General features: G+C 34.8%; 1 protein-coding gene and 1 long non-coding RNA gene across 6 annotated transcripts in view; one reads left to right on the top strand and one right to left on the bottom strand.

Moving 5' to 3' along the window:
* Positions 1-26,574, bottom strand: part of LOC118973140 (uncharacterized) — an 84,468-nt gene that overhangs the window by 22,731 nt on the left and 35,163 nt on the right. The window lies entirely within an intron of this gene.
* Positions 1-26,574, top strand: part of MAP3K1 (mitogen-activated protein kinase kinase kinase 1) — a 78,184-nt gene that overhangs the window by 43,654 nt on the left and 7,956 nt on the right. For 3 of the 4 annotated variants that reach the window (XM_037022303.2, XM_017640809.3, XM_037022305.2), the window contains 13 exons: positions 2,474-2,624; positions 5,453-5,653; positions 9,036-9,236; positions 9,654-9,770; positions 10,143-10,291; positions 16,025-16,146; positions 16,748-16,829; positions 16,942-17,125; positions 19,014-19,292; positions 22,340-22,461; positions 24,045-24,136; positions 24,417-24,606; positions 24,877-26,158. In XM_037022303.2, the coding sequence (XP_036878198.2) occupies positions 2,474-2,624; positions 5,453-5,653; positions 9,036-9,236; positions 9,654-9,770; positions 10,143-10,291; positions 16,025-16,146; positions 16,748-16,829; positions 16,942-17,125; positions 19,014-19,292; positions 22,340-22,461; positions 24,045-24,136; positions 24,417-24,606; positions 24,877-26,158 (3,172 nt within the window). The remainder of the gene's footprint in view (positions 1-2,473; positions 2,625-5,452; positions 5,654-9,035; positions 9,237-9,653; positions 9,771-10,142; positions 10,292-16,024; positions 16,147-16,747; positions 16,830-16,941; positions 17,126-19,013; positions 19,293-22,339; positions 22,462-24,044; positions 24,137-24,416; positions 24,607-24,876; positions 26,159-26,574) is intronic. The other variant, XM_073236085.1, reaches the window with a different exon arrangement.

Below are 26,574 nucleotides of genomic sequence, written 5' to 3'. Positions count from 1 at the left end.
CTAAGGCCAGGCGAGAGATTCTGGAAATACTGCAATTTTACCCACAGCCTCTTAGGCTCTCTTCAACATATTGGATTTTAGTCTAAGCCCAGGGAGAAACCACTGGGGAGTTTTTTAATGGGGTAGGTGACACAGGCTGCTCTGTGAAGCCTGGATTGGGAAGGACTAAGATTGAAAGTAAACAAGCCCCCTTAGGAGTATGTTACTAGTTCAGACAGCTAAATTGGCAACTTGACCTGGGGGGCTGTGAATGGAAGGTATGCCAGTACTACCAAAAGTCTTAATCTGTGTATGTTTTTGACCCAGCAGTTCCATGTCATTATTTCTAAAGAAATAATCTGAGATATGCAAAAATTAAGCTATTAGTATGTTCACCCCCTATTATTTATAATAATAAATTAGTTTAAAGGATTCTGGTATTTTCAAACAAGTAGAAAGGAAAGAGGCAAATCCTGCCAGCTTTAAGGAGGCCACATCCTCTGGAAAGATTTGTTTAGACAAGGAAAGTCCTCTGCATGTTTGGGTGGATGCCTGGGACAGAGACACTGAAAATACAGAACAGAGAAGAGATATTCATAAAACAAACTTGGGGGAGGAGAGACACCTGGGACCAGAGGGTAGATAAGCACCTTTGGCAGGGAGTGCAGGAGCTTCTGGTGTAAAAATGCACTGTACTTCCACAATGTGACTTAGTTTTTGAGAACTGGCCTGGGAAACTAGCCACGCCTTGCAACATTGTTACTGGAGGGGAAAGTACTTGCTTTTCAAACTAGAAAGTTCTCAGTGAATATTCTGCATGCAATCAGCCCATAAATTCAGTTGCCTGAGGCTCCCTGGGTAAGTATTGACTGTGCAGGATGAATTTTGGGGAAAACATCTCGCTCCCCCACCTCCTCCCCTTCCTTTCCTCCCCTCCTTCTGTCTCTTCTTTCCCTCTCCCTTTTTCTCTCCCTTTCCTCCCTCCCTCCCCTCTCCTCCTCCCCTCCCTCTCCTCCTTCCTTCTTCCTCTTGCTCCTATCACCTCTAACTAGTTATATTTGATAATATCATCACAGCAGGAAAATAACAACCAAACACTTCTAAGTAAATAAGAGACTCTTCCTTGTTTATTTACCTTTTTTCTTCTCATTTTGCCTCTTTCTTTGTGATGATTTTTATACCTGTGTGGTGGAAATATTCTACTGTATGGTCTTAATGCCCATTTGCAAGTTTCAAATGTTATGTCTCTGCATTCCTAAGCCAGTCTCTGCACAGAGGTATTTAACATACTGGTTCCCACTCCCCTGACAGCACTGATGCTTCAGGAAAACCCGTTAACCATTCCCTTTCCAGTTCATATTTAGAGTTAAGTAGACTTTTTGCTAGTTCTTTGAAGATACTGCTGATTTATAGTTAAAGTTAACTGGAGAATTCCTGGAAGAGTTTGAATTTGACATTTTAGTAAGCCTTTGGTTCTTATCTCGTGTTTCCTTGAGTGTTTCCTTTTCCTATAAGTGTAGAAAAATCACTGTTCTGTAGCTTTATAGACTTTCCAAATAGTTATTGAAATTAGCTTAGTATTTTTTAAATTGTTACTTTTCCCAGAGGACAGCTGTTTTAACTCCTTTCTTATGAACCAGGTGTTAAAATCCATGAATATGCATATTGTGTTTGTATATATCCACATGTGCATATGAGTGTATGTGCGTATGAGTCCTGTTAGACTTTGTAAAATTAATTCTCCAAAGTTTATAGTTTACAGATTATTTTTTTCTGGTAACTCCACACCATATTACCGAGTGAAGGTCAAAATAGTTGTACCAGATAATTTTTACTTTTTATACTTAGAGTACCCCAAATGCTTTGTCATGGAATTATTGTTCTGAGAATACAAATTTAATTGTTTCAGCTTTGAAAAAATATTGTGGGACCATAGAAGGCATGGTTAGATTTCACCAAGCTTGTTACATATTTATTTAGCTTATTTCAGAAAGGTAGCATATCCACCAGTTTCTATCTAAATTGACTTAAATTATTGGAAATCCCAGGATAAAGAGTAGTAAAAAAAGTCATCTCAGTATTTGTTATGTATTTTGTATGTTAGAACAGCATAATTAGAAAAAAATGCAATCTTCATGAATTTGTTAATGTAGTGCTTAAAGTCTTAGGATCCATTCTGTTAACTAACTAGAAATAAAGGCCTGCATTAATATTATTAGTAAGACTGCACCTTCTAAATAGGACCTTTCTTTTCAAAGATATTTTAAACTCATGTTATCAGGTAACATTCAACACTAGAACATAATTCAACAATAGAAGAACATATAATTCACAATGTTACATTCATACCTTTAATCATTCAGGGTTTTTAGCTGTTATCTTTTTAGTTACATGTCCATTGAAAGTATAAAATAGAACCATATTATTCTATTTGTTCTTGGAAATTATTTTTTACATATAGAGCTCTTTCTCCTTGTTTCTTTCTCCATTTTAGTCGTGAGATGGAGAATAAAGAAACTCTGAAGGGGTTGCACAAGATGGATGATCGCCCAGAAGAACGAATGATCAGGGAAAAACTGAAGGCAACCTGTATGCCAGCCTGGAAGCATGAATGGCTGGAAAGGAGAAATAGGAGAGGCCCTGTGGTGAGTGGCTGTGGGTTGACTACTATAAAGAAGAGAGCATAGGAGGAAATGGAAAATTAAGCATAAATAGATCTTGTAAGATTTTTTTCTTCTTCATTTTAAATGCAGTGGTTTTGTTTGCTAAGTACTGTAGTGACTTGGAATAAAACACAGGTAAAACTATGCTCATTAAGCAACAAATTGTTAAACGGTTTACTTGGGCGGGAGAGCTGATACTTAATGCAACACTGCCCCCTAATGTTCCTAATTCAGCATTTAAAATCCTTTTATTAGGGATTGATATTAGACTTAAAATTAAGAAAAGCACTTTTTCCAATTTTATTTTGATATTTTATCTCTAAGGTAGAATCCACAAATACAAATTGCAAAAATATTCTAGGAAAGCAGAAAAAAATAAATAGACTCAGGGCTTTTGAAATAAAAGAAGAAGATGCCTAAGGTTTAGAGAAAGAAAACCTAGATTCCTAGATTAGAAAAGGCAGGCATGCTCCATCCTTTGCCTTGGTTATTCTCTTCTTAAGCATATGAATACTATGAAATGGGCTTCTTCAATCTTACAAAGAAAAAAGTAGATCTCAGTTGTTACAGTGGCCCAGTATCAGTCTGTACCAGCAAGTTTTTATTTGCTTTTTGTATGTTCTTTATAAACATAGATGACAGTTTCAGATTCATTAGATCTTTATGAGTGTGTATGTGTCAGGGATAAAGGCATAGGTAGAATTGTAAAAGTTATTGAGCAAACCACTCATTTGACATTTGAAAGCCCTAAACTATACCCCGGCCAAATGATCATCTAGCCCTACATTTATCCCATATGCCTATTTCAGTTTAAACTTAAATTAAATGTAAATAAAAGTAGTTCCTCAGTCAGACTAGCCACATTTCAAACACTTAATAGCTACATTTGACTAATGACTTATATAACTGAGCAGTGCAGTTATAGAACATTTCTGTCATCTCAGAAAGTTCTGTCAGATGTCTAGTACTGATTATCTTCTTCAATATCTCAAAAACCTTTGAGTTTCTAGATATCCCTCTTCTTTGAGCAGCAATCTGTTTTGCACATTCTACCCACTGCTTCTAACACATGGAGCTAACACAGAATATATCTAACTGTCCCTTTATATATCAGCTTTTTTAGCAGCCAGGTTACCATGAGCCTTTTCCATTCCAGCTGAGCTTCCATATTTCTTCCATCTATTCCTTGTATAGAGTAGTAAGGATGAGAACCCCTCACTATTTGAGTAATCATTCAGAGGATGAAGATGAAGAAATTAGGATTTATTTATCTTAGAAAAGAGAAAGTTCTATGGACACATCTCATAGAAGGTAGTAAATTTCTACCCAGTTAATATAAAGAACTTTTGAACAATTAACAACCTTCTGAAGGTTGAACATGCTGCTTTCTGGAGCATCGTGAGCTGGTGGACAGTCTAAATCTTGTGAGAATACTACGAAGCAGAAATCCCAACTTTTTAAAAAGAAGCCAATTATTTTTCTTTTATTACATATGAACTGAGAACATCCAGTTATCTAAAACCAAATTTTGTTTTTTCTCAGTCGCCTTTCCAGCAAATACTTAAGGACCTCATCTGTGTATAGGACAGGGATAAAGATGGAAGATACGTGTGAGAGAAGACACATAACACATAGTCCATAAGCTCAATTATACCACTCTGTATCTTATAGTTTACACATTTCATATTGTACTTAAGTTTATAGCCTACTTGGGATATCTTATTTTATGTGTTTTTATTGTTTTATGTAAGTTATTGCAAATCCTTCTTGATATGTGAGGTGTAAATGTTTCCAATTGTGAAAATAAGACTTATGCACAATAAATAAAAATAAAGTAAGGCATGAAATAACACAAAGCAATTTGTGACTATGTGACGAATGTGTGGGGTTGGTAGAAAAGCAGTAAGAACTTAGAAAAGAGGAAGAATGTCAGGCTAGTAGATTTAGAAGCAGTTTTGTAAAAGGTAGGTTTCTAACTGAGCCTTCTGATGGTAAGTTTCAGCAGCATGGAAGGAATGCTGCCTGGGGTGTTGCAGGCTGGGGTTGTGGATCAGAAGGGAGAATGTGAGTGACAGCCCAGAAAGAGGACAGGTTTGGCATGTTTGGGCACAGTGACTGGCTAGGAGAACAGAATAATAAAAAAAAAGGCTGGAAAGATATGCTGAGCTTCAGCTGGACCAAGGCTACAGAGTTTGGCCTTTTGGTCATAGTTATATTAGGTCTGAAAGTCCCATAGTTAAAAAACAGCAGGTCTTGTAAACTGCATTCCTACTTGGAGATTGATCTTTAGACTTTACCTTCTTTGGTGTTTCTAAACTATCTATTGTAATATAACATTGCAAAAAATCAAAATGGTTTTATATTAATCAGACTATTTAAGTACTTTAAATTATGCCCAGTATTGTTTTCAAAATTCTGCATTTTTTTCATTATAAATGAGAAGCATCTACTTCAATCTAGTTGAATAAATTAACTGTAGAAGCTGAAAGTGCTTATTTTTCACATTTGTTTACTAACCTGTGATTGTTGATTTTTAATGTAAGTGATTCAGGGTCCATAATAACAGGTAACACCAAATTCTAAGATTGTGTATTATAATATTTTAATGATAAAGCCTAAATGGCTGAAAGCTGTGGATAAAAAGTTTTTTAATTATGATTTGAAGTAAATTAGGTAAAAGTTGACATACTGTGTTATATTTGCATAATATTGCATAACAAAGTTGTTATGTTCATTTCTTAGTCTGTTATTTTCAAATTTACTTATTTTTTATATTTTTAAATAATCAGAATATTGGAATTTTAATTTAGGTGGTAAAACCAATCCCTATTAAAGGAGATGGATCCGAAATTAATAACTTGACAACAGAGTCTCAAGGAGAGGGCCAGGCACGCGCCCCTTCACCAGCTCCCAAAGGCCGACGCAGCCCTTCCCCTGGCAGTTCCCCATCAGGGCGCACAGTGAAATCAGAATCTCCAGGAGTAAGGAGGAAAAGAGTTTCCCCAGTGCCTGTAAGTTAATGTTTCAACAACTACATTAAGTTTCTACAATTTTTAGACTCATTATAACCCAGAAAAGATTGGCTAACCATCTGGTAACAGCAGTTCCCAAGGTCTGGTCCACAAACCCTGGATTGTGGGGAGAGGCAGAGCTTGGGACCTGTTCCGTGGATCTGTTAGGTCAAAACGAATTTTGTAATAAAACTGAGATGTTATTTGCGCCTTTCACCACATTGACATTTCCAGTGGTGGTAAAGCTCCTGTTGCCCTCACCTGAATTAAAGCTATGACAATAGAAATTGTATTCTCCACTTTATTATTTGGCAGACATTTACCTTAAGATGAATTAAGACTCACATCAAGGAAAACGGCTGAATATTTTTTTCAGCAGTGGCAAAATTTGAGATTTCAAGCAAAAATTAGAATTTTGGAAAATTCATGTCCACTGCTGTTAAGTCTGACAGCTTTCCAATTCTCAGACTTTTCTACTGAGATCAGTGACATTATCAAATGTTGATTTTTTTTTCATATAGCACAATGAAATGTGTGAGATCTGTGTAACTTAGTGAACCACTATTTTTCCAAATAATCAGTGTATGATGAAACAAAATCATTCTTGGGTAAGTGATCCATTCAAAGTTTGTAAGATGTACCACCTGGATTTTAATGTAACAATAGAAAAGTTTGTTGATGTGGTTTGATTCCGTATTACAGTCTCCTTTAAGAAACCGCTTCTTTGGTGTAGTATCAAAGAAGAATGTTCATAATTATTTGAAAAGGCTCTTAAAATACCTTTCCAGCTATATATCTTTATGAGGGCAGATTTTCTTCATGTACTTTAACCAAAACATCATATCACAGCAAATTGAATGCAGATGCATTGATGAGAATCGAGTTGTCTTCTATATTAAGCTAGACATCAAAGAGATTTGCAAAAATAATAGGTGTTAACTTTCTGAGAGAGACAGACTTCTAGTGACAAAAATGTAAGTCAGAACTTAGTTCCTAAGCTTGAAGAGCAAATGACTGAATTTTGGCAAAAATGATTGAGATAGTGACCATCAGGAAGAGATTTGGTTTTCATCAGATATGAGACTGTTAAAAGCATACAAGTCCTTCAAAAAGTGAATTTTAAGTAAAATTTTAAGTTTAAAAAGTAAATTTTAAGTAAGATTCCCAAAATACCCAACAATATTTTTTGGATTTATGTTGACACACCTTTAAATTAGTTTTTTGGGGTTTTTTTTTGTTATTTTAAGAACAATCATTTATTAGCTCATGAATCTGTAAATTCATGGGTAGGTCTCAGCAGGAGTGACGTATCTGTTCCCCATAGAATCTGCTAAAGCTGGAATATCCAGCACTGCTCCTCACCCACATGTCTGGTGCTTCAGATGAGATTCTGGAACAGTTGGGCATCTCTTCCCCTTAGCATGGGAGTTGGCTTGTAACAAAAACTTGTTGTAAGCTAGGAAAGAGCATGCAACAGATCCTCTCTCAGCTCTCATGAGGAACTGACCCTGCAGACACCTCATCTTAGACTTCAAGCCTCTGGAACCGAGACAAATTTCTGTTAACCAACAAAAAAGTTTCAAAAGGGCAAGTTCCAATGTAGAAACTATTATGAAGCCACCAACTGAATCGTGTTTAATAATGCCTTATTGCCCCAAAGCTAGTTACATGCTAGTTACAGATCCAGAGGCAATGTGGTGGCAGCTACACAGGGTTTTAATATTGGAAGGTGTGGTTCATGGGGGCCATCAAAGTAAATAAAAGTCTGCCACAAGTATACAGAATTGCATTCCCCCACCTCCCACTGTGGGATACATACTAGACAAAGACAAAGTTGTCTCCTCATTCTTTTTAACAGCTACATAACATTTCATTATCTGGATAAATCATAATTTATTTAATGAACTACATACTAATGGACATTTATGTTCCTTCTTAACTATTCATTACTGAAGGTCCACACTGCAAAAGTTTTTTTTATTCATACACATTTTTGCACGTATGTGAGCAAATCCTAGTCTGGATACTTTGGTCGAATTGCATGTGCATATGTACTTTTCTCCTTTTCTTTTTTTTTTTTACTTTTTAGTAATTGCCTATTGAAAAAATAATGGCTTTATTGAGATATAATTCATATACTATCCAATTCACCTGTTTAAATTGTACAATTCTTGGTTTTTAGTCTATTCACAGAGTGGTAGCCATCACTACAATCAATTTTAAAACACTTTCATCACCCCAAAAAGAAACCTCAAACCAATTAGCAGTCTCTCTCCAGCCCTAAACAACCATTTATCTACTTTGTCACTCTATATATAATTTGCCTATTCTGGACATTTCATATAAGTGGAATTATATAATATGTGAGGTCTTTTGTGACTGGCTTGACTTGACTTAGCTTCATGTTTTCAAGGTTCATCCATGCTATAACTTCTATCAGTAGTCCATTTTAACTTGTAGAATAACATTCTGTTGTATGAATATACACATTTTGTGTATTCATTCATCAGTTGATGGACATTTGGGTTGTTTCCACTTTTTGGCTATTATAACTAATGCTGCTGTGAACATTGTGTACATGTTTTATATACACATACCTTTTCATTTCCCTTGGGTTTCTACCTACGTGTGGAATTGCTGGGTCCTGTTTTCCAGAGCAACTGCACCATTTTACATTCCCACAAGCACTGTATGAGGGTTCAAATTGGTTCATGTACTCACCAACATTTATTATCTTTGTTCAGTTAAGCATCAAAAAGAAGCAGAATTTCCACTCGACCTTGATGGAAAGACCAAGTTATAGGAGAATCAATGGAGTGGAGTGAGAGTGACATATATCACTGACACCACAGGAGAGTTTTCGTCAGCCTCCAGTGAGATGTCTTAGTATGTGAACAGTCACTCATCATTACTTCCCTGCAGAGTGTAACCGTGGGAGGAATTTCATGGTGGTGCTTGTAACTTACCAGTTGCAAAAGAGCATTTAGTAACACCTTGAGTGGAAGCCAGGAAATTTTGATCTTTAGAAACAAGTCATTTTGTCTGTTTATGAAGAGAATTTTGTATGCTTTTTATTTCAGTTTACATAATACTTCTCAAAGAATTCAAATATTTAAAATTAATAAAATTGCCACATGATTGCCTCTCTGGACCAAAGGTTTATCATTCATTAGTATAGGGATGACTGAGATTTTGGAAGTTTCCTTGTGATGAGTATGTCAAACAAAAGCATTTGCAAATACAGTCTGTCCCTTTATATTATATATTGATGCAATCTTTTAGAATATAAAATGCCACATGGCTGTCTCATATGACCTTTTTCAGTAACTATTTCTTGTCAGGAAATGAGCAATTGACCTAATAAAAAAACAATGTTATGAAGTTTCAGAGTGGGAGAATCACACCACCTCGTAGAGCCCCTTCACCAGATGGCTTCTCACCATATAGCCCTGAGGAAACAAACCGACGTGTAAACAAAGTGATGCGAGCCAGGCTATACTTACTGCAGCAGATAGGACCCAACTCTTTCCTGATTGGAGGAGACAGCCCAGACAATAAATACCGAGTGTTTATCGGGCCTCAGGTAGGATCTGTCCCCATTTTATATTTTATTAGTATCTGGTACTAACTCAGATTTATACACTATAACATTCTTAAGTTTAGATCAATTAATTATTCTTTGTAAACTAAAGTGAGTTTTAAATATATTTTTGGCTAGTAAACATTTATATTTATTTATAAAGGTTTTTACTAAGATACAGTATACTTGAGAATACAAATTTGATCTATGTAGTAAATACACCAGAAATAAGAGATTAATTCATGGAGATAGTTGAAGTAGACCTTTCTTATTTATCTTTATATATATATCTTTCTATGAAGTGGATTAATAGAAACTTTAGCATAATAAACTTGGAAATAGTTTTAAAAAGTGACCACCTTAGGAATTCTAATAGAACCACCAATTTATTAACCCATAGATTTTCTTTTAACTCATTAGAACTGCAGCTGTGGGCGTGGAACATTTTGTATTCATCTGTTATTTGTTATGCTCCGGGTGTTTCAACTAGAACCTTCAGACCCCATGTTATGGAGAAAAACTTTAAAGAATTTTGAGGTAATTTTTTATCAATGCTTTAGAGTAAAACTCTAAACAAATTTTTATGGTATATTACTTTAAGTTTTCCTTGAGCTCTAAATCTAAATAGACAGTGGTCATTTTGAAAGTGCAAAGGTATCTAAGAATTTTATGATGCTTGTAAATAATTTTTGTATAATCTGTTGACCGGTTTTTTTCTAGACTGAAAAAAAAATCAGCCTGCTGTAAATATACTGTCCTTACTAAACAATATGTATTGTTATTTTTGAAGCTTCTTAATTGGCTTTATGGAAACCTTAAAAAATAAAAGACAAGGAATTCAACCTCTAGAATTCTACATATGTAACTTATGGCACAAATATCATTGTTACTGTCTTTTTTCAATGTTAGGTTGAGAGTTTGTTCCAGAAATATCACAGTAGACGTAGCTCAAGGATCAAAGCTCCATCTCGTAACACCATCCAGAAGTTTGTTTCACGCATGTCAAATTCTCATACATTGTCATCATCTAGTACTTCTACATCTAGTTCAGAAAACAGGTTAGTACTTCCTAAGGCATTAAAAGCATTAAAACAGTGTTACTTTTTAATTTGGGGGCAATTTTTTATATCTACTTGTTAAGTTGTTCTAAAATGGTTCAACTATTGAGTCTTGGCTTTCAAGTTAAAATCAAGGCTAAAACATAGTAAAGATCATCTGAGAGAGAGAGAGAGAGAGAATGTGAGAGAGTGTGTGTGTGTCCAGGACATTTTGTCCTGGAAACTACATTGTTGGAAAATGGCACCTTAAAATTTGGAGTATAATAAATGTCCATTTCACAAGAAAAATCAGGTGGCAGGTATAAAATAAAAGTGGCTCTTTATCAATCATTACTTTGTGCCAGGCACCTGACATGTTGTCTCATTCAGTTCCTACAACCACCTTTTTAGGTAGCTTTTATCATTATTTTGCAGATAATGAAGCTGAGAAACTGTGTAAAGAATGTAGTGATTTTACAAACAAATTATACAAACACAAAGAGGTTTTCCAAAATCACTATCAAATACAGGATTTTTAAATTGCATGATACCACTACTACTTTAATAAATACAGGGAATCCTCATTACAGGCTATTTCATCTATGAGAACATAAGCATGCTCTTCTAAACAAATAGACTAATCAAGAGAGAGTAACTTAAACACAGTTATTACTTAAAATGCACAGTGCGTCTCAAACTTTTTCTTGCTGATACTTGCTAATGAGAATGAACTATAACCTTTGAAGGATCTGAGATGTAGCCCAAAATCACAGGTGTGAAAATTTTTTCACTCTCTAGTATTATCATAAAAATTCTTGTGAGTTTTCTTTCTTTAACAGGATTTCTTTATTGGTTTCCTTTATCTTTTTTTTTAAATTGAAGTGTAGTTGGTTTCAGGTGTACAATGTAGTGATTCTACAGTTACCTATATTATGAAATGCTCACCCCAATAAGTGTAGTTACCGTCTATCAACATACAAGATAGGATAATATTATTGACTATATTCCCTATGCAGTACTTCATTGCCGTGACTAATTTATATTGTAATTGGAATTTTGTGCTTTATCTCCTTCACCTATTTCACCCACCATCCCACTCCCTGCCCCCATGGCAACTATAGTCTTCTGTGTGCCTATGAGTCTATTTATTTCTGTTTTGCTCATTTGTTTTCTAGATTCCCCATATGAGTGAAATCATATGGTATTTGTCTTTCTCTGCCTGGCTTATTTCACTTAGTATTATGCCCTCTAGGTCTACCCATGTTGTTGCAAAAAATGCAAGATTTCATTCCTTATTGGTTTCTTTATTGGTGTTAATGTAAAAATAAGGGTTTTAAATTACATCAGAAAGTAGTGCTGTTTCTCCGCTGAGGGCACCTTCTATATGTTCCCAAGGTTTCCCAGAGTTTGAGAATCACTGGTCTAAGTAAATAAGTCCCATCTTCATTTCATCAATTTGTTAAGTAAAAATTCATAAAGAATAGGAGATAATGATATTAGGACAAGGGCCTCATGAAGAAAACAATGCAGAGAGAAGTTTATCCAACCATACAAAAAGTAAATGTTTGGATTTTCTTATTTTTTATTAAAAGAATTGATTTTAGAATCATAGTTTTATGAGTTTTCTATTTTCTAGTTTATATAGTTCAGTAGTAAGTGAAGCCAAAAGAGGTCATGCAGCTCATTTGAGCAAAGGCAGAACCAGAACCTGAGTATCCTGACTTCTAGTTCAGGGCTCTTTCTTTTACCCACCCCCACCCCATCTCTTCTAAATAGAATGAAAAAGTGAGCTTAATTTCTCAAGCTTCCTGACTGAAATTTATTTTAGAGCCTTTCTCCTTTTGATTGACATTTCTGTAGCTTTTTATTTTAGAAAAAATAGCAAATGCATAAAACCAGGTAACCAAAGTTAAAATAGAAAGTTTCCCTCTAAAATGAAGAAAGGCATCTTTCAAATATGGGCTGGCTGTAAGTTGGGAGTTACGTTGACTCATTTGGACTAGTGTATCCATGGGTAGAAACCACAGAACTTGTAGTGTTGATCTACTGAGATTGTACTGAGACTCTACCTGTGTAGCTAAGTTAATGTTTCATTACAAATTTTGTTATCTAGACATAAAACTCACGGATTTTTTGTCCAGTAACTAAAATCAGTAAATACAAAACAAAGGAAATTTATCTGGAGATCTGATTGTATTGTATTATTTAATTTTAAGTGGCTTATAAGAAACGATAAACAGAATTGGAACAAATTGAATATACTTAAAAAAAAATAACCAAACTTTACCAATCAAATAGAAACTGCAGACAGGAACCTAGGGTGCCAGTACATAAATGAGCAAAGGGCATGAAGAGAATACTCACAAAAGAAAAATTTCACAGGACTAACAAACATGAAAATTGTTCAGTGAACCAAATAACTAAGGAAACGCCCATAAAAAAATAAAAGACACCAGATGTATTTACATTACACACTTTTGTAATGAGACAATGTAATTCTTGTATAAAAATATGCTTCACTGTATGTAAAGTGATACTGCCTTTCTGGAAAAAAGAATGAGACTTTTTTAAATGTTTATATTTGTTGATCCAGTAAATGTCTTTTTTTCTTTTAAGAAAAAATTTTAATCTGAAAAATGCATATTATATAGCTGTTTCTCTCAATATTATGGTGAAAAACTAGAAACAACTTAAATATCCAGCAAGTGAATGGCTAAAGTATGCCATATTATGAATATTTCATGCAAACATTAAAATTATGCTTTTAAAGAATATTGAATGGCATGAACATAATCAGGTTACAATACTGTATGTCATATGTGAACTCAATTTTTATATAAAAAACTAAATATTGGAATGAGTAAAAATTTTAAGTTATTAGTTAAGTGATGGTATTACAGATGAATTTTTTATACTTTAAATACCTGGGGGGCTTTGAGGCTCCATTAAGGTCTCTGTCACAGCTATTCAGCTCTGCGCATATAGCCAAAGTAGCCATAGATGAAATGTGAATGAATGGATGTGGCTGTGTTCCAATAAAACTTTATTTACTATAGCTGGCCACAGGCTAATTTGATTCCCTTGTAGTAGTGCTGGTATCTGCTCTCTGCTCAAGTAATTTTACTTCTGGAAAAACTGTCCTAAAAACAAAATCTGAAATGTCAAAGAAGTGGGCACAAAGATTTTTCTAGTGGTTTCTTAAAATGTGAAAATACGGAAACAACTCAAATGTCCAACAATAAGTGGATGCTTAAGTTTGGATCTATCTAATCTGCAGGAAATTATGCCACCATTAAAAATTATATGAAGAGTTTAATGACAAGAGGAATTTTTTATGATAAATTTTTAAGTATATGAAATTGCATATGTATATAAAGGATCTAAATGTTTACAAAATATGTGCTTGAAAAAAAGATGGGGAGAAAAACACTTAAGTAATAAGTCGCACTTGCAGTTTGATTTAATTGTGGAACTTTTTTTTTCTCCACATCTTTTGAATAAGCTAATTTTGGTGTGATGACTTGAAAAGTTAGACCTTGGATCATGTTTGCCATTAATATTTTTATTTTAGATTGTTGTATAAATTGTTTCTGCAGTGTTTCTGTTAATTTTGGTCATTAATGCATGCATGTTTTGAGAGCTTTTCCCTACCCTGCATAGCTCCATAATTATGAAAAGAGATGAAGAGATGGGGCAGATAATCAGGAGGGAGAGAGACTAGTTAGTGTGCCTTCACCTCAGGAATCATACATCATGCGTGACTTTGCTAACCTGTTAGTTATCTTTCAGGAAATTTGGGGTGGAAGTTGAGAGGAGCTATTATTTTGCTGTCAGTGACTCAGACCTGTTTTTCAGGAATTACAGTGTAAGATAGTAGAAGTATAATTTTGGGCCCAGGGGAAGGCCTGAGCTTAATAGAGACTCAGGAATTTGTAGGGTTAGGTAGGTTGTGGGATATTATTCTTAAATTAAAACCTAATGCTAGGTCTACTACAAACTGATTTTATAATGTTGGGCAACTTATTTAATATCCCAGAACCTTGTCTTTCTTTATATTGCAATAGAAATACTGTTACTCATTCTAAAAGTCACTCATCACATCATGAAGGTTCAAACAAAAATTTATAGGGAACAAAACCTTTTTCTCCAATCTGACCTGCACATAAAATAACTGCTGTTAACAGTTTAATGCAATTTTTTTTAACTACATGAAGCAAGGAAATAAAACTCTTCTCTGCATTTTATGTTTATGCAGACCCACATACACACCCCACTCCAGTAGTTCTCTCATCTTTGTTTTTTTAAACAAATACTAAGTCATGCTATATATTTTGATCTGCAACTTGCCTTTTATATATATATATTATCAAGAACATTTCCTGAGTCAGTACAAAAATATACTACTTTCTTTTTATGGCTAAATAAGATTATGTGGATATGCCACAATTTATTTCGCCATTGCCATAATTAATGGACATTTAGTACACCTCTGATTTTTTGCCTGTTAAATGCAACAGTGTTTCTGGGGTTTTATTTTTTTGTTTACATATGTAAAATATTTCTGTAGAAAGCATCCTAGAAAATAGGTTTTTTAGGTCATGGATGTGTGCATCTAGTATTTTAAGAAATACTAGCAATTCATTTACAAAAATTTCAGTTTTTACTCCCACCAGCGGAATATATGAGAACTTGATCTCCTATGCCATTTTCAAGGCCAGATGTTATCAATTTATTTCATTTTTGTCAATCATATTATCCAAAAAGAAGACATAAAATATGGCTTCATTAATATCCATTTTGTACTTCTTATTTCATGGCAATTGGTATTTTTGTTTCAGTTTTTTATCTTTGCCCATTTTACTATTGAGTTACTAATACTTTTCTTACTGATTAAAACCACTTTGTATATTAGGAATATTCAAACATATACAATATAATTCAAATATACAATAAAGTTGTATATATACAATAAAGTTGCAAGTTTGCCATTAGTGGAATCATTCTATACAAGTTAGAACTGTCATGTTATTTGCTTTTTTTCACCATCTACTATATTGTGGTTATCTTTGTGATTATTTAGGGATCTCTTTGATCCTTTTTAAAGGCTTCATAGTGTCTGGATGTATCATGTCTTTAACCTTTTGATGTCCATGTTGATTTTTTTCATTATGCTAAATAATACTTCAGTGAACATTCTCATACATATTTCTGCATTATTTGTCCATTTCCTTATGATGTATTCCTAGAATTCTAGTTAAATGGTTATGTACATTAAAAATGTGACTTATGTTTCTAGTTTTGTTTTTAGGAAAGTTGGGCCAGTTTATGAAACCCACCAAAAGTGTCTGAGATGGGCCTTCAAACTTAGGATGTGTAACAGATGAGCTCTAAGGTCCCTTCCAGTACTTGAAACCTTGAAATTGTTGGCATGTAGTGTGTTTATTCAGAAAGTACAATAGCAGAATTTGGGGGATACATATCTCTGTAAGACTGTAGTTCATATGTTGAATTGTATTTATAGCAAGGAAAGGTTAACTCATACCCACAATCTATAAATGCATAGTAGTGTGAATCTGATATAAAATCAGTGTGTATTAATAGAAATAAATGTTTCTCAAATAGTTTATATAGGAGATGCTTCTAAACAAGAATTTCTAATTTGTTCATATTCTACAGAAGTTGTTGTTAGCATATGGCATTAATTCTGTGATGTATTATTTTGTGCTTAATGCTTTCGTTTCCCTTTCTTTACAGTATAAAAGATGAAGAGGAGCAGATGTGTCCTATTTGCTTGTTGGGCATGCTTGATGAAGAAAGCCTTACAGTGTGTGAGGATGGCTGCAGGAACAAGCTGCATCACCACTGCATGTCCATTTGTATGTGGCTCTTTTTCTCCCTGTGCTTACTCACACAGTTACTCTATCAGAGCTGACTGTATTACTTAGGATTTAACATGGTTTGGAGGGATATTTGGGAAGGGAACACAAGAAGTATATCTAGGCTCTATGTGAAATTTTCAACAAGTTGGAGTTTAGGATATTAGGAGATGAGTTGTGTGAGCAAAGAAATGTAATGGCATATAATAATTGCTGAGTGATGGGAGGAGTGTGCAGAATTAGAAATAATTCTGATCTGGAAGGTGTACATGGAGGTAAGGAAATGGAAGACCTGGGCAGGCATTATAGAGAGGGTAACATCAAAGCAACTTTTGCAGTAACATTACCAGGTAATGAAGTAGGCCGAATGTTTTGAAAAATAGTAAGCAAACTACATGTTATAACTAGTAAGATAGCATTTGCAAAAAATACAAAGAATAATTTAACCTAATGTGTTTGCCTTCTTTCAGGTGAATATTAGGTCATTTTTTGAGGTCCCTTCCATACAAATCCTATACTATTCATTATGAACAATTATTGCACAGTAATACTAAATGTCAAGCACATATTTCTGTAAGCTTTTTTTTCTTTAATTTTTCAGGGGCAGAAGAATGTAGAAGAAATAGAGAACCTTTAATATGTCCCCTTTGTAGGTCTAAGTGGAGATCCCATGATTTCTACAGGTAACAATTTTGAATTAATGATTTGAGTATGTTTAATTTAAAAAAAGGGTTCCCAAAGTATTCTTTAAATCTGTTACTTATTTTTAGCAAACTTTGTTAATTTTCTATTTAGCCACGAGTTGTCAAGCCCTGTGGATTCCCCTTCTTCCCTGAGAGCTGCACAGCAGCAAACCGCAGCGCAGCAGCCTTTGGCTGGATCACAACGAAGGAATCAGGAGAATAATTTTAACCTTCCTCATTACGGAACTCAGCAGATCCCTCCTGCTTATAAAGATTTAGCTGAGCCATGGATTCAGGTAAGTAATTCTTGTTTTTGTTTTTCACCTCTTAAACATAAATAGACCAATTAATGTAGTTGTCTCTGCAGTTCTTTTTAATCTAAGAAAGTACTTTTGGTTGTGTCCATCGTGACTCCTATTCCATTGAAGATTTTAATTTTACCTTTGATGTTAATACTTGACCGTGTATTAGAGAGCTTAAACTTCAAAAGTTCTTTGTAGTTTCACCTTCCATTTCTAGAAGCATCTTTCTGAACTAAAATCATACAAGATTATCTAAGGATAGACAATAGAACCTTTCAATGCTAATTTGTTCCAATATTTAATCTCATTCTTGCTAAGGATTTCTGTCACTTTTCTTATTTTTTGCCATTGAAATTCATTTTTTCCTTTCTACCCTCATGGCATATAATAATTGCTGAGTGAATAAGAAAAAATATAAGGTGTTTAGGTACATTAGTCATTTTTATTTGTAAAGTTAGTTTCCATTACTTTACTTTCTCTTCTGATTAAATGCTTTTTCATCCTTAATAAATCATAGTTTCTGTTGGTTGGAGTCTAATGATTTTCTTTGTTGTGGTCTGCTTAGTCCATTATTTTAAAAAATGTATCATCTAAAACCAGACAGTGTCTCCAGTGAACAATAATGAAGTAAAATATTTTTGATAATCTGTTAAATTCTGTTTAATACTGCTAAATTGTAAACAGATCCACTAATTCATGAAGGCTTGTATATCATTAGAATTTGTTTCCTTTTTCTTTTTATGACTATTATAGTCCAGTAGCTTTTGAATTCTCTTTTCTCAGTATGTTAGCAACCTATTAGGAATCTAATGAAGTTTGCAAACCTAATATGTCTTCTTTTATGTAGTTCATTAATGATATTTAATGTAGGCCCTCACCCCCATTTCAAGAGTCTTCAAGAGCATGCTGAGCTTGATACTGAGCTAGTGGGTGCCATTCTTTCAAGGCAGTGGTACAGTTTGTTCTGCTGAAGCTTTAGGTTGTACTATGCTTTATATTCGTACTTTTTTATTAAGAATATTATGCAAGACAAGTAAGACTTAGGTAATGGTATACTATTGAACAGTGCCAGGCATATAACAAGTTCACTATATTCTAGTTGATTTATTCATTAGTCTAACTTTATAACAATGTATATAAATATGTCATGATTTATTGTCTTAAGTATTAAGTTTACTTTTAAAAGCTAATTGGACCATAATGGCAAGACCATGCACCCTTTCCTCTCTTTAGGGACTCTGTGGCTTTGTAGGCATGGGAATGGTTACTATGGTAACATGAATTATCCTTGGCTGATTTGAACACATGGATTTTTTCTTTAGTCTTTTGATTTTCCACCCCAGTCATTATAGACCCACCTACTTTGTCTAGTTGTTTGTTTGTTTTTTATCTTTTTGTACCAGACAAAGATTAAATAAAAGCCTTTGATTGCTGCCATCAACTTTAGTAGAAGTACTCTTATTTGGATGCTCTGCTCCAGTGCCTTTCTTGATTTGGCTTTTTTTTTTTAATGATGCTTCAGTTTTTTCCTCTGTAAACTATGTTAATATGAATATAAAGTTGAGGTTCTCCATAAATCTGTTTTGTGGTAAACATAGGAGTACAGAAATGTATCTACAGCCACCTAATTAAGGGAGTTCACTCTTAGTGTTACCTGAGCTAATTAATGTTAAGGACTTTTGATAATTACCAGTTAAACGTGAATATAAAATTTCTCCTTATGATTTTTTAATTGGCTGACCATATTTGAAATTTTGTAGTATGGTGAAGATTTAAGAAATAACCAATTTACTTTTAGTAATCAGAATTCATGCTAATTCATATTCTTTAGGTTCTACTAGTTTCCTTTCCCACTGAATTCATTGTGCTTGTTTGATTATAGGTATTTGGAATGGAACTCGTTGGCTGCTTATTTTCTAGAAACTGGAATGTAAGAGAGATGGCGCTCAGGCGTCTTTCCCACGATGTTAGTGGGGCTCTGCTATTGGCAAATGGGGAGAGCACTGGAAATTGTGGGAGCAACAGTGGAAGCAGCCTGAGTGCTGGAGCTGCCAGTGGGTCTCCCCAGACCAGTATCTCAGGAGATGTGGTGGAGGCATGCTGCAACGTTCTGTCAATGGTCTGTGCTGACCCTGTCTACAAAGTGTACGTTGCTGCTTTAGTAAGTAGCTTTATTCTATAACCATAGCATTATGGCTTTTTTTTTTATAGTTTGTAGATAACATTTTTAAATCAGTAAAACTACTTTACCTAATTTAATTTTGGAAAATCTAAATTTTGTTTTTATTCCATAAGCCCATGGAATTGCAGTTTTCCATTAAATCTCTGCATTTGGATTTTACTTATTTTAATCTATTCAAGTGTTCTTTTTTCCTCCAAAGTAGCAATGTCTTGCTGTTCGTATCTTTACATTTTCCTTACCTCATACATGAGCAAATTAAAAACGCTTTATGGGATAGCAGAGTGATCAGTGTTACTTTGATTTTTTTTGAAGTATCATCTTAGTAGACAGTAAAGACAACTGATTTTTTAATAAACACTGTTCTATGGAAAATTCAAGAGCTTCTTCACAGAAGTGGGTTTCATGACATAGATTACTGGGTTTTTTTTCTAACCTAACCTGTTAGAAGTTGTCTTTCATGAGTGGGCTGTTCTGTTTGTAATTTTGGAGGCTAATTGGACTTTCTCCATTCTAAATATATATAACTTCAGAATAGAGTTTCTCAACCTCAGCACTGTTGCTATTGAGCCAAACAATTATTTGCTGGGGAGCAGGGTACTGTTTTGGACATTGTAGGCTGTTTTAGTAGTGTCCTGGTCTCTACCCACTAGATACTAGTAGCAACTGCATCCTCTCCCCAGTCATGACAACCAAGAGTGGCTCAAGGGATTGTTGAATGCTTCCTGGGAGTCACACTCACCCCTAGTTCAGAACCACTGATTTAGAATAATTCTTACCTAGTGTGTATTTAAAACTCATTAATCTCTCTGCTTCCACTCTTTTTCAATCCATCCCATAACAGCTATGCCTAATCAATCTTCTTTTTGAGAGGTAGTATGGCATGATGGTTATGAGCATGAGTTTGGAGGCAGAATTGAGTGACCTCATAATTTACCATCCAAACTGGGATACTTGAATCATGTCTGGGCAATCTGGTCAGGATTAGAGAGACCTTGATTCAAATTTTTGTTTTCCCGTTTGCTGGCAGTATGACTTAAGTACCCCTAAACTTCAGCTCTCTCACCTCTAAAATAAAGAAAATACTTAACTCTTAGGTTTGAAGTGAGATTGAATAGAAACCTCTAACCATAATGTCTAGCACACTTATTCAGTAGTAAGAACACTGAATACACAGTAACTATCATTATCCCTTAAACACTACCTTGATTATTCCCCAGGTCAGAAACATTTAGAGGTATGTGTTGCTTCAGCAGCATTTCCTAAAGTATATTCTATAGAAGTTTGACAGGAGTATAAAGAAGTTGAGTTCAGTTAAAATTGATGAACACTGAATTACAAGAGGTTAAATGAGTCTGTTCATTGAAAGGCTTCTAGAAACTTTCCATAAGCTAATATACATCAGTAATCTATAAGATCAAGGGGTAGAATGCCTTATTTCCCAAATTTATCTTACCATGGTTTGTTTTTTGATGTAGCATCTGAGAGATCAGCATGCTATAGAAAAAAGACCACATACTATAGAATGAAGATCAGTGTCTCAACCCAACTTTTTACCTCTCCTTACTATTTCCAGCACAACACTTCACAGACCTGACTGCTCATTATACTGCCTTCCCAGCTGGTTGTTTCCTCATAAGTTCAGATGGTTTCCCAACTAGTTTGTCACCTCCTGGAGTGTATGGACTCTGTGAATGATACTCATATTCTGATTTCTCCATTAATTATTTAACGTGCTAGGCACTGTGGGGGCAGAAATGGTTCATGCTCTGAGAAGCGCTCCCTTTCCTTGCTTCCCTTCCTCTAGCCCTTTTCTTCCCAATATATAACTTTTTGCTGAACCATGTGAGAGTTATTTTCAGGCATCATGACACTTCACCTAATACTTCAGCATGTTATCTCTCAAGAACAAATACATTCCTCTGTATAACCACAGAACAACCAGCTGACTCAGGAAATATAGCATTAATAACAATACTATTATGTACTATAGAGTCCATATTCATATATCACCAATTGTCCCAACAATGTCCTTCACAGCTAAACTGCGAACTTTATTCAGATTTCACGAATTTTTCCATTAATGCCTTTTTTCTGTTTTTAAGATACAATCCCAAATCACATATTGCATTTAATTAACATGTCCCCTTAATCTCTTCCCATATGTGACAGTTCCTCAATTTTTCCGTGTCTTTCATAGACCTTGACACTTTTGAAGTGTACTGGCCAATTATTTTGAAGAATGTCCCTCAGTTGGTTTATCCGTTATTTTCTAAAGATTAAAGTTTATGCATTTTTTGCAATGCCAGGGGTGATGTACCCTTCTCAGTGCATCATACTGGGGTACATGATGTCTGTTGTCTTACTGTTAATGATGCTATCCTTCATCGCTTGGTAAGGTAACACTTAATAGGTTTCTTGCTGTAAAACTACTAAGTGTTTTGGGTCAAATACTTTGAAACTATGCAGATAACCTATCTCTTTTCAAAATTTTGCCCACTATTTTTAGTCAGAAAATTTGGCAGCAGATCTTGGCTATAGCAGCTATTACTGTGGTGTTCTAATAGTAGTTTTCTATTTCTCTCATTCCTACTATATTAATTGGCAATCTATAAAGAAGAGCTGTATTTATTCAGTTTTTCATTTATATCATATAGACTCATGGTATTTATTCTATGGGTTATAATCCAGTGCTTATCATCATTTATTTTGTTGCTCAAAATATTCCTGCCTCGGCCATTGGGAGCTCTTTCAGATTGGCTTCTGTTCTCATTTTCCTTTAAAATGAAGATTTTCATTTTGAAATTCATGCTGTTTTAAATTGCAGAAATAGTTGGGAGTTCCTTTCTCCTCCATCTGTGTATTCATTCAGTTATTTATTTGTATCAATATGGACTCATAGATTCTTACTTACAGGTTGTAATCTATTCCTATTATTATTTTGATTCTCAGATTGTCTCAGATTAGGTCATTGTCTCTGATGCTTTTTAAATGTAATTAAACTGACTTTCAGTTTCCCTCCCCTCCAGAAAACGTTGAGAGCCATGCTGGTATATACTCCTTGCCATAGTTTGGCAGAAAGAATCAAACTGCAGAGACTTCTCCGGCCAGTAGTAGACACCATTCTAGTCAAGTGTGCAGATGCCAATTGGTAAGGCCCTATTGATGAACCACTTCAAACTCATTTAAGAGCCCAGAACCAAGGCTCATACTAGTTGACTATTGGTACATATTTATTAAATAAGGCTTTGACTACTGTTTTCTAATGTGAGATTTGAAATTAAATATAATGCTTAAAGTTTTTAATGACTAGAGAGAAGAACTAATGGCAAGTAAAAACCAGGCTAATGATGTGAGCCCACATTACTGTACTGTGATTTATTTTCTTTTATTTAAAAATAGTATTCCTAACCTGAAGTCCACGTGATAAGAACAAATAGCTGGTGTATCTGTAGAATCTCTCTGTAAGGTATAATTTCATTTTAGAGAAGGAGTTACACAGGATAGGAACCACTGAGTCATTATATCTGCTTTGTCTTATTATCAGGACCAGAAAAAGAGACTATTCCATTTTTTTATGTGTAATGAAATTTTACTCTACTTATGACAGTTTATGTCAAATAACAACAACAAAAATTCCATGTATTGCTGCAATATCCTTAAAAATCACTAAGGAAAAAGACTAATTAATTGGAGGAGTAGAGATATGAGGTAGAGAAGTGAGGTATGGTTAAGGTAAAACTGAGCACAAGCTATGATTTTATCAGATCACTGGTTCTCTTTTATTTTCCCTTTCCATTAAGTGGGAGGGAAAGATAATAAGCATAGTTGTTTAGCTGTTCCCATCTCATGTCCCAACAGATCTCAGGTGATAAGAAGCACTGATTCTCCTTTAAAGGTTTTGTCTGTGCCCTCCCATGTATTTGGAGCTTTCTGGGTGCAATCTTTGTCTTCCTTCCTAAGTCACATGATAAAGATCATAGAGGGTTTCAAAAATCAAGTACTTAACTTTGACTTGTATCTCATCTCATGAAGTCTCTTGGCTCCACTGCTTTCTTTACAAAGGCCTACAAACTGAAAGTATTAGGTTTTCTTGTTGCTTAGAATTCTATTACCTGAAAAGCATTAGGCAAATTAGTAAATGATTTGCAAAATACATATGATCACCTCATTTTTTAATAACAGAATAAGTACTCTTCTGAGAACTTCAGTGTTTCTGTAGCATTTGCTGTGTTACCTGCTTTCTGCATTTCTACAGTTAGGCTGTTTACCTGGTTGCTTTGATGAATGAACATCATAAATACCATGAAGGGGTTTATGGTATTTGGAACTTATTCTGACTATGTAAGAGAATATAAAGGTTTTGGATGGGAAGGTTTTGCTTTCAGTTCAAGAGATTTGTAGTGAAAATTCAAAAATCAAAATGTCTTGAGTCTTTTTTAACAAGGTAATGAAAATTAAGCCTTTAATCTGGTTTGATATTTAAATCATTTCTTGCTAAGAGCCAGTAGTAAAGATTCTGTGCTTAACAGAGAGGATAAGGTAAAATTTATGAAATTAGACCTATAAATATTATTACTTGTAATGATGTCATTAATGTGATTTTAGTGGTGGAAAAGCAAGCACTACTGAAAACTTTTTCCCCACCTTTTCACAAGGCATTCTGTTACTACTCTCCTTTTAATGTATATTTTATCCAAGAGCCAAGTCTGATGTTGCTCTCTTCATTTTTAGTCGCACAAGTCAGCTGTCTATATCAACACTGCTGGAATTGTGCAAAGGCCAAGCAGGAGAGTTGGCGGTTGGCAGAGAAATACTTAAAGCTGGTAATAACTTTTTACTTAAAATTAATATAGCATGTTTTATCATTTTCCTTAGAAGACTGTCTAATCTCTTAATCTTTGATAGGGCAGTACAGCATTTTGAAGTAATTCTGTAAATTGATTCAGTCAGCTAACACTAGAAATATTAATTAATCTAAGAAATTCTTAAAATTAATCTAATTCAGAGATTTTTGTTGATCTTCTGCCATTTGAGCATGTTTTTAGATTTTTGTATCACTAGTTTTCAATTATTTACTATAATTTTTTACTTTCCCTTTTTCAGGATCTATTGGTATTGGTGGTGTTGACTATGTCTTAAACTGCATTCTCGGAAACCAAACTGAATCAAACAACTGGCAAGAACTCCTGGGTCGCCTTTGTCTTATAGACAGACTGCTGTTGGAATTTCCTGCTGAATTTTACCCTCATATTGTCAGTACTGATGTTTCACAAGCTGAGCCTGTTGAAGTCAGGTAGTATTTTTCTTCTGAATTTCCTCCTCCTACCTACCCCGTCCCCATTTCCGGAAGCCCCAAGGACATATTTTAGATTCATGAAAGACTCAGAAATTACAAAGCATTTATAGTTTTCTAATACCTTAATGTATAATTGATGTAAAAATCTGAAGTCAAGGCTCTTTAATTGAAAATGTATAGATACTTTAAATGCTTTTTTTTTAAATGTACAAGCTATGAATTATCACCACCTCCGCTTGCCTAGTAATTGAATGTTTTTTCTTTCAGGTACAAAAAGCTGCTGTCCCTCTTAATCTTTGCTTTGCAATCCATTGATAATTCCCACTCAATGGTTGGTAAACTCTCCCGGAGAATATATTTGAGTTCTGCGAGAATGGTTACTACAGTACCCCATGTATTTTCAAAACTGTTAGAAATGCTGAATGTTTCCAGTTCCACTCATTTTACCAGGATGCGTCGTCGTTTGATGGCTATTGCAGATGAGGTAGACATTGCTGAGGCTATCCACCTGGGCGTAGAAGACACTTCGGATGGTCAACATGACAGCTTTTTGCAGGCATCTGTCCCTAACAGCTATCCAGAAACTACAGAGAACAGCTCCCTTGAGCACACACACCATTTACAGAAAACTGGAAAAGGACTGTGTGCTACAAAACTGAGTGCCAGCTCAGAGGACATTTCTGACAGACTGGCCAGCATTTCAATAGGACTTCCTAATTCAACCACAGTGGAGCAACCAAAGCCAATGGTTCAAACAAAAGGCAGACCCCACAGTCAGTGTTTGAACTCTCCTCCTTTAACTCATCATCCCCAATTAATGTTCCCTTCCTTGTCAACCCCTTCTCCCTCTGCCCCATCTGTACCAGCTGGCACCATAACAGATGTCTCTAAGCATAGACCTCAAGGGTTCATTCCCTGCAAAATACCTTCTGCATCTCCTCAAACACAGCGCAAGTTTTCTCTACAGTTCCAGAGAAACTGTTCCGAAAACAAAGACTCAGATAAACTTTCCCCAATCTTTACTCAGTCAAGACCCCTGCCCTCCAGTAATATACACAGGCCAAAGCCATCTAGACCTACCCCAGGTAATACAAATAAACAGGAAGATGCCCAAAAAAAGAGTATGACGCTTGATCTGAATAGTACTTCCAAATGTGATGACAGCTTTGGCAGTAGTAGCAATAGTAGTAATGCTGTAATACCCAGTGATGAGACAGTGTTCACCCCAGTAGAGGAGAAATGCAGATTAGATGTTAATACAGAGCTCAACTCCAGCATTGAGGACCTTCTTGAAGCATCTATGCCTTCAAGTGATACAACAGTAACTTTTAAGTCAGAAGTTGCTGTACTCTCTCCTGAAAAGGATGAAAATGATGATACTTACAAAGATGATGTGAATCATAATCAAAAGTGCAAAGAAAAGATGGAAGCTGAAGAAGAAGAAGCTTTAGCAATTGCCATGGCAATGTCAGCGTCTCAGGATGCCCTCCCAACAGTTCCTCAACTACAGGTTGAAAATGGAGAAGATATCATCATTATTCAACAGGATGTAAGTAGAATCTTTAAGAGTTTAGAGAATTTCCGTGAACCATGCTAAAATAAATCTAATTCAGAAATGCTGTGTTTAACATGAGTTAATCAGTAGAAGCAGGTTTTTCACATAGAATTATACAACGTTTGCATCACTGTTTAAACAGAAATACTCCTTTCCTGTTTCAAAGGTGTTTCTAGTTGATTCTTTAATGGTGATCACTTTTTCATTTAACACTGGTCATTCAAGGTCAAGTTTATAGATAGTTTGGGGAGCAGGCTGACCAAGAATAATATTTTGCCAAGATAATTTTACGAATCCTTACTCTCTTAACTTGAAAAAAAAAAAAACCCAGACTGACCAAGAGTAATACTTTGCCAAGATAACATCACAAACTCTCACTCTCTTAACTTAACAATAAAAAGTTTGCTTTG

The sequence above is a fragment of the Manis javanica genome, chromosome 1, assembly GCF_040802235.1.
Source record: "Manis javanica isolate MJ-LG chromosome 1, MJ_LKY, whole genome shotgun sequence".
NCBI classification, from domain to species: domain Eukaryota; kingdom Metazoa; phylum Chordata; class Mammalia; order Pholidota; family Manidae; genus Manis; species Manis javanica.
The sequence above is the reverse complement of the archived record's forward strand: the minus strand, read 5'-3'. Positions and strand labels throughout refer to the sequence as shown.